This window comes from Mytilus trossulus, chromosome 1 (genome assembly GCF_036588685.1).
Source record: "Mytilus trossulus isolate FHL-02 chromosome 1, PNRI_Mtr1.1.1.hap1, whole genome shotgun sequence".
Lineage (NCBI taxonomy): Eukaryota > Metazoa > Mollusca > Bivalvia > Mytilida > Mytilidae > Mytilus > Mytilus trossulus.
In genome coordinates this window covers 25509791-25519039 of record NC_086373.1, presented here as the reverse complement: position 1 = coordinate 25519039, position 9249 = coordinate 25509791, and the positions used below count along the sequence as shown (strand labels likewise).

General features: G+C 31.5%; 1 protein-coding gene across 1 annotated transcript; it reads left to right on the top strand.

Moving 5' to 3' along the window:
- The first annotated feature begins 484 nt into the window (after positions 1-484).
- LOC134707015 (plexin-A4-like) lies at positions 485-6515 on the top strand. The gene is made up of 4 exons (XM_063566522.1): positions 485-1759; positions 2402-2599; positions 3702-3833; positions 6372-6515. The coding sequence occupies exons 1-4, from the start codon at positions 548-550 to the stop codon at positions 6513-6515; spliced, it is 1686 nt and encodes a 561-aa protein (XP_063422592.1). The 5' UTR covers positions 485-547.
- Positions 6516-9249: the final 2734 nt, after the last annotated feature.

The following is a 9249-nucleotide window of genomic DNA, read 5'->3' as shown; positions in this document are numbered from 1 at the left end:
CAAATAAATCGTGGTATGCCTAGAATTAAAAGAAATTTCTGTTACAAACTTATTATATTTACTTAAAAATATGTTCGAATATGTTTTATTTTGTAAATTTCGCAAATTACGAATAACATTTATCATTTAAACAAAGGCAGCATTAGCATACCCCTGTTCAAAGTCATAAATCGATTGAGGGAAAACTAATTCGAGTTTAAAACTAAAACCGAGGGAAACACACCAAGAGGAAAACAACGGAACAACAGAAACACTGAAGTGCAACATAAACAAAGGCCAATATACATAGAAACGAACCCAATTTATTACAACAGCCATATTACTGACTTGGTACAGGAAATTTTCTATATAAAATTCAGAGGCAATGGGAGGGTGGGAAGAAGGCAAGAGTGATAAGAAACTCTCTTGATTTGAAGGAGTAACCAAACCCGAGCCAATAGTAAAAAATGAAAATTGACTATCCTGATTTATTTTCAGATAAAGAGCGACCTTGTGACAGAATTAATTCAGAAAAAAAAACCAGTTAGACTATTTTTTTTGTCTATGAATGATATTGAATGTTTATGCAATCGAAACAGACAACAATTATATAAGAAGTGAAAACATGCTTTCATTTTTAATTATTGTTTTACATGTGGTTAGTGCAAGGTCATCTTATAGAGTTGAAAAACAAATTCTAAAGGATAAAAATGGTGTGTCAGGATCCATCAATCACTTTGTTCATGATAATTTAACGAATATGTTTTATGTTGGTGCTGTCAACCGTATTTTCAAGTTGAGTCAATCGTTAGATGTTCAACAACAACACGTGACAGGCCCCGAACCAGACAATCCCTTGTGTTTTGACTCTTCATGTTTTGGAAAGACGAAAGAATTTACCGATAATTACAACAAAATTTTACTGCTTGAAACCAACACGAATGGAAGTGATCGTCTTGTTATATGTGGCAGTATATTTCAAGGTTTTTGTGAATTTAGAGACTTACAAAATATTAGCAAAAAACTGTCTATGAGAATGCATACAAAACTTGTAGCAAATACAGAAACTGCATCTACAGTGGGATTGATTGTAAAGCAAAATCTGAAAGAAAATATTTTATTCATTGGAGCATCATACCCAATTAGTCTCCATTGTAAGAATGAAGATAATAAGAGAGTGTCTTTTCAAATACGTAGAGATATACCTGTTCTAAGTATGAGGAAACTTACTCGTGATGGTACTGCCTTCTCACTGTATCAGGAAGCCTCATTTGTTGAACAAAAGTCTCCTTCTGCACTAAAAATAGTTTATGATAAAATCAATAAATATATAATTGATTATGTATCAGCTTTTTCAATTCATGAATATACTTACTTTTTATCAAATCAGCCATCTGATTTAAACCAAAACTGTAAAACCAATACAAATTCCAAATCCTTACAGTCTAGAATATCTCTGACCTGCAATAGAGATACTAACTTTTATTCATATATTGATATACCACTTACTTGTTTTGAAAATAAAACAAACTATAATATAGTGCGTGCAGGAAAAACTATCATTCCTAGTGAATATTTACGGGCTATACATGGATTATACGGTGAAATTCTCGTAGCTCTGTTTGAAAATCACAATAATGGAAAATCGGATTCTGCCGTTTGTATATTCACAATTGATAAAATACAAAGGAAAATGAAGAAAACCCTAAGAAAATGTCAAAAAGGACGGGAAGCAATTAAAGGATCACACTTTGATGATGGTGCTTCTTGTACATATCGGGTTTGTATACATTATGAATTATACTTCTAGCCAAAAGTGGCATACTAAATGATGTTTGAACTGGAGAATTTGGTGTTCCATATCATGACATAAAATCACAACACGATTATAAAAATTTCAAAAGCAAAGAAACTGTTCTTCATCTCAAAGCCACAATAAGAAATTCACCTTGAAGCCAAATTTCTTATATTTTCTTCTGATATTGCTATGATTATGTCACCATTTTTCTAGAAAACTGCCCATAAGATGGTCATTAAATTTAATAGCAGTATGATGCATATACAGATTCAAAAGTTGACAGGCTTCATCTGGACATGACCTACCGCGTGGTTCCTTTTCCTGTCCATTGATCTTCAACATCCAGTAAACTGATTACTTGAAAACAAGGGTATCATAAGTAAGCCAACGTGTTATCTATTTTCTAAACATTTTTATTTGACCTCCATTTTATAAATTTAAATGTTTAATATCTACCATTGAGCAAGTTTTCCTATGAAATAAAGTATTGTTATTAATTAAAGGTCAAGATATCTTTATTAACTATAATATTTAATGGTTGTTTCAGGGAACTATCTGAAATTGAAAAACTCGACAATGTGGTTATTTTATATATGTATTAAATGTTTTGTTTCATTGCAAAAGGGATCAGTGAAAGGAGTTCCACCTTCACTGTGCACTACCCAAAAGACTTATTACGGAGGAAAAAAATCTGGAGTGTTTGGTGCTAAAGTGAAACCTGCCATTGTCTTCCATAATACTGCTTTGACTTCCATTACACTTACCACAACTTCTAACTTCACTGTAGCATTCCTTGGTACATCAGATGGACATGTGAAAAGGGTATCATTATTTGGTGTTGTTTATTGCAAATCCCCCCAATATTTAGTGATAGCATTTATATGCATTTTCTGGTAAATAATCACTTACAACAAAAGCTTTATTTTGTGAAGCCAAGATGGTCGAGTGGTCTAACGCGCCTGATACAATGCAGGCGATTTGGTGTCAAGATATCGAAGAAGCATGAGTTCGAATCTGGACGAGGGAATAACAAAAAATTGCGGAAGGGTATGAACAGATCTAACATTGTTCGGTTAATGTTTAGACGAGTTAGTCTGTCTTTTTTTTTTTTTTTTTTGCCATGGTGTTGTCAGTTTATTTTCGATATATGAGTTTAAATGTCTCTTTGGAAACTTTCACCCCTCTTATTCAACAAAGTTTCCAATTGAATGTTTTTACCTTTTTTGTAAACTTTTATTTTAAGTATATCTGAAAGTAGCATATCCCATTCATTATTTGTCAGGATTTGTTTTAGATTTGGTGACATGATAATGGGTTATTATAGTATTGTTTACTAATGTTCTTTTCTATAGTATCTTGAAGACTTAAGGAGAATTCGACCATGGACTTCAAACACTTGTAATTTTTGGATGTAATCCAATAGAATAGTTATTATCATTATTATTATCATGACGATAGTACATGTTACTATTGAAATAAAAGTAAAAATTGGTATTTAAAATCTCTGTTGCATCAACAGCTTTGTTCCCGGCTCCTTTACAAATAAGTCTGTTCGGTTTATTGAAAGTATTTGAAAATATATGTATACAAATGAGTTGGATGCATATTGTGATCATCTAACCAAAAATAACCCAATGAAAATGTTTTCCTCGTTTGTTTTCTTTAAACTCTGTAAAATAGTAAATGTTTACATGTTTTTTTGTGTGTTGGTAATGTCACTATTAAGACTAAAAAATACCCTCTTGAATTTGAAGGAAAATCAGTACTAGGAACAAGAAAAACATCAGAGTAACATTTCCGTAATGGGTTGGAAAAAAATGAACCACTTAAATATACTTCCTTAACTTGAATATTGCACTTATTTCAACTTTTCTTGACATGGATGTAAACTGGTGTAGTATTTATTATATGTTTGACTTTGTAGATCGTGATAGAGAGCAAGACTAGAGCGAGGGAATATGACCAAGAGCTGGTTATAGACGAGGGAAGTCCTATAAACCAGGACACATTCTATGACTTTGACAATAGAATTCTGTATCTTACAAGTCAGAGATTGGTAGGTATTCTTGGCTGTTACCTTTTATTCTCTGTCTTAAATCCCAAGTTGTATCTTGTAGTTTGAACTCTCTTGAAAAAAACACCTTGTTGTTTTTAAATTCTAATAATCTTACCAAATACTTTTTGGGCATTTTCCATTAGTTAATAAAAGAATGAGGTCAACTACAAAATAACACATACTATTCAATAGTGTCTATATGAAACTGACTTAAGCAAATACAGGTATCACAAATAGAGATTGCAAACGGGGAATGGGACAAATATTCGACCAAAGTGCAAAAAAGCATAAAACCACCAATTAGTCTTCAAGAGAGAGAGCAAAACAAAAACAAGACTAACAAAGGCCAGTGGTTCCTGATTTTGGACAGGTGCATGTATACATGCGGCGGGGTTCAATATGTCTTGTGAGATCTCAACCCTTCCTCTATATCTCTACCCTTATTGGTGACAGATCTTCCTTTCAAAAGGGAGCATAATCTGGATTGGATAGTCCTACGTGTTTTATTGGGCTCTATATTGTAAATAAAGCTGAATGATATCCTGGTATGTTGTGTGTTTAATAAGTGATAAAATGACTAAGTGCACGTATATAATAGTCTTTTCGGATTTAATTCATCACTTGGTTACTTTTCTTCGATATATCCTTTTGGAAGTTGTATGTATTTAAGTTATTATTTGCCATGGCATTGTTCTTTTTTATTAATATGATTTGGTTCGAGACAAGAATTGTCGTCCCTAATTTTGTTCATGAATATATTCCTTAGTGTTGACAGTGAGGAACTTGCCATTAATTGTTATACCCCTTCCAAATTTATTTCTCCATGTTCAAATTGCAAGTAGGGGAGTGAAACTACACAGTTTTTGGGTCCATAATTTTAAAGGAAAGTAGTGAATTAGTCCAGCGGAAAAATGTTAAAAATTAGCACTTCGGAAGATATCAAAAGATTTCAAGACGCCCTATAGTTTTCTATAATTTTGATATAGTTTGTCCCAAAAGTAGTACAACACACTGTAATAATTTCTTTGATAAAGCGCAGATGGGATTATTTTAATTTTCATTTATGTTCTAAAAGAAATGCACTACGAAATAATTGTGTTCTCGGACCATTTAGGAAGGAAGAAAATGAGAAAGGCAGTAATAAGAGAATTTCATAGTGTCACAGATCCCAGTCTCATACCAATTTTGTGATTTATTATATCTTTATAACTGCTTCTTTTGAACGACATGGAATAATTTTTGTTTAAATGTGTAATTTCGGGTAAGAAATTTAGTTAATTCCAAGTACAATTCAATTTTTCTTACATATCAAAATGCCCGTACCAAGTCAGGAATATAACAGTTGTTATCCATTCGTTTGATGTGTTTGAGCTTTTTAATTTGCTATTTGATTAGGGACTTTCCGCTTTGAATTCCTCAGTGTTCTGTATTAATGTAATTTTACTTTTAAAACTATTTCTATAAAATGGTTATACTTAAGATATTTAAAGAAAAAGAAATTGCTACTAATTTGTTTGTAGTTAATTTAGATAAAATGTGAAACACCACTGGTACCAGATGCATTACGAATAATTGCGCCCTTGTAATCGTACATGAGTAGAGTTTATTAAATGTCTTTTTTATATAAAAAAAAAAGTATATTCCTGAATCAACCATACATATATATAGCGGATTATTTTCGCGGGGTGTAAATTTTTGCTTATTTTCGCGGATAGAACAAAATCGCCAAAATAAATTACGCCAATTTAAAAGTGTACATGCAAAGTTAAATGTTAAAATTGTTGAATCCGCCAACATAAAAACCGCCAAAATTTATCGTATACCTTATTCAATGAAAATCGCGAAATTTTACACCCGCGAAAATAACCCGCTATACGGTATTCTCTTTCTGCTTCAAGTGTTTTTACATTATATCTTCTACAGTCTTAGAGACAGTTCAACATGGACTTAAACAATCAAGAGTGTGGACATATTTTCACATCCACCTATGAGAGATAATGGGCATACATAATAATTTTGAATTATGAAAAAAAACTCACAACTCATGACATTTATAGATGGTCAATGTACTTTAAAAAATAAATAGAGAGACACAATGTAAATCACAAATAGTAGATATATTCAACTTGTATATGAGATTGAGACAGTATTGTACTGTAAGTTCAGTATTTATTGTGTGCATTCATTATTACGATTTTGTCATTTTAGACTGAAATACCGTTTTAATTTTTGCAATAATTAAGAAAAGTCCTGTTTGTTTTGTATAAATAATTTCAAAGTGTGAGTTAAAATTATTGTAATTTTAACACTGTTGCTCTTTTTTTCTCAAAAATAAAACCATTGATTTTCTGAATAAACAGATCATATGGATGTCTGTTAGTCAGTTTTGATCAACTCAACATTTCAAAGTACACTGCCATCTCATTATACAATCTAGAGTTCCTAATTGAAATTTTATACACAAATCTGAAACCAGTTGATTGTATCAAGAATTTCTGATATTTCTACTTCCATCGATTTTTCAAATTATCTTTTCAGGTTGCTAAGGTACCTGTAGAAAATTGTGGACAGTACGCCAGTTGTACAACATGTTTAGCAAGTAAAGATCCATTTTGTGGCTGGTGCACCTTGGAAAACAGGTATTGCAATGATTTTATGGAACACAGTTTAAAAGATCACTGATATTGACAATTGATTTATTTACTAAATGCCTTTGTGCCATGAGAAATTCAGCCTACATAATTTTGTTTTTCAATAGAATACCAGTATTAGATAATGTTTATGTTGAAGCTTATCATATACTATGTGATGTCTATGCCAATTTTGTCTAAAACGCAAGGTTAAAAGCTAGCAGAAGTATAGTATAAGATGGATTTGTTAGGATATAACATCAATAGAGTTCAGGTTTGAAAACCAACAAAACCAAATTCCCACTCAATTGTACATATCTAGGTGCAGAACATTTGATAGTTATATAATCCTTACATTATAACCACTACACACTGTCCATATTTTGTACATTGATAGAACAGAAGACAGTACAAAACAAACTGGTCAAAAATCTTAATTAGTAACAGCAAAATGCATTGACTGTGTGGGTAAAGGTAAAACGTTTGGTTAGGTTGCTTTCTAGCTGAATTGTGAAGTCATTCTTAAGTTTGGTATACTACCCTTCTTGAAGATAAATGTTTTTAAGACTAAACTACTCCTAAAGGAGGGTATACTTTACCTGATAATGACTTCAAAGTTCGGTTAGCAAGCAAGCTAACCAAAGATATAACCATTACCTACACACTCAATGCATTTTGCTGTAAAAGTGTTGAAATTATTGTTACCAATTCGTTGATAAGTTGTATTGTTAACTGGTTAAATTTCTACAGAACTTCATAACAACTGAAATTATTATGTTAGATTACTTGTTTATCTCATTTTTTCTTTACTGTATGCAAGTAAAATATTGTTGGTTTTCCGGTTCAATGGGTGCATTCAGTCGTCTTGTTTGTTTGAGGTTGATTTGTTTGCATGTTTATCACTGTCACTATTTGATTATTACAAATTACCATTTTATTCAACTTCTTAGTTTTATATGAATATATCTTATTCAAAGATATGTATTTAAGATGTACCTTGAAATCGAACTGTTCAAAGGCAGGCCAAAGCTCAGATCGATGGAAAGTTATGACTGACTGTACTGCTATTGACAACATATCCCCACCAATGGCTTCTTCAACAGAGGATATTACGGTAACTTAATGCTTATGTGTTAAAAATGTGAATGCTTGTAGAAATATTTTTTGCATGCATCTATCTATAATTGATTACGAATAAGTAACATACAGTAATTAATTTTTTTTTCATTAAAAATATTCTGGTCGTTGCAAACAAACAAAAAACATGAACTGACAAAATGAAATTCAGAGTGGTCTCTTTTTGTTAACTGTTGAATAGAAACGATCGCACAACTAATGCTGCTTTAATTGTCAATATTTGCATGCAATTTTACTAGTAACTATTTCAATTTTTTAGTCTGATATTCACAGCTAAATGGTGAATTTTAAGATGCATAATTTATCATTGAACTTTAAAGAACAATAACAACAACAAAATGTATCTCCAATGCAGAAAAATATAATTATGAATAAAAGGAGATGTTGCGATTAGGTCACTGATATACTATTTTGAATAACACACAGACGGTGTCTATGTTAAAGTGAAAAGCTTAAAATTGTCCCCAGTCTCGGGAAGTTGTGAATGAGAAAAAACAAAAGATTTGCTGTAAAAACTTGACTTACACTTGTTACCTAATAACACGACATTTATATACCTGCATATATGATTCCAGCTGTACATGTCAATCATAGATATACCACGTGATTCAAACTATAGCTGTGTGTTTGACTTTGGTGACAAACAACAAGCCACTCCTGTTAATTCCTGGAATTTTAGTATCAGCTGTAAAACTCCTCAGATATCTTCTCTTGGTTTAGACTTTGGACCTACAGGTTTGCTATAAGACTAAGGTTTTAGCATTAGTATTTGCATTATTTACTTAGCAGACTACATTTAAGAGCTAGAAAAAAAAACTTGCTGACTCTTAAATCAAATAAAATGTCTTGGTAGTGTTGTAATCATTCCTGTAGACTTTCCTAGTGAAATAGCACATTTAAAATTTGTTTTAATCTGTATGTCAAACACGAAAGAAGTTTTTATGTCCTTAATTTTCATATAATATGTGATGTTCTACATTAAATTTGCACATAACCATTATATTACAGCCTCATCTTCAATCTTTATATATGAAAAATCCAATTTGTCTTAAAACAAGTCTTCACAATATTTACTATTAATAGGTTTAAATTTGCAATTTTCAGTGAATAAGGTCTACAAACCATATTGAGCGGTTATTGTTTTGGCGGATTTAAAACATTTATCAATACCTGTTCATGTACACTTTCAGTGTGGCGGTTCTGTTCACTCCACGAATATAACCCAGAAAAAATGAAACCGAATTTGAAAATAATTGAAAAATTGTAGCCAGTGTATGTAAAATTACTATCTATAATACTAAAACAATGAGGTCCAATTTGTCAGCCGTCATGCGGTAAAAACGACAAATCATCTATATAGCCAATATAGGAAATGGTATTGATTAAAAACTACAGCACTCTTTTTTATCCACATGATTAATATTGCCAATAATTAACAAGTTTCGAGTCAAATCGATACCGATACCAATAGTATATTCACCTGTTACCTATTAACTTATCTGTACGTTAACAATCTGACAAGCGTACCACCAAACGGTGCATTTCGGATTTCGATATATATATAGGTCATAATCTCAGGGTTGACACTAATAAATTCAATGGTTGTCAGATTGTTCCCTATTGTAGTATTTTAATCAGTAAGACATTCC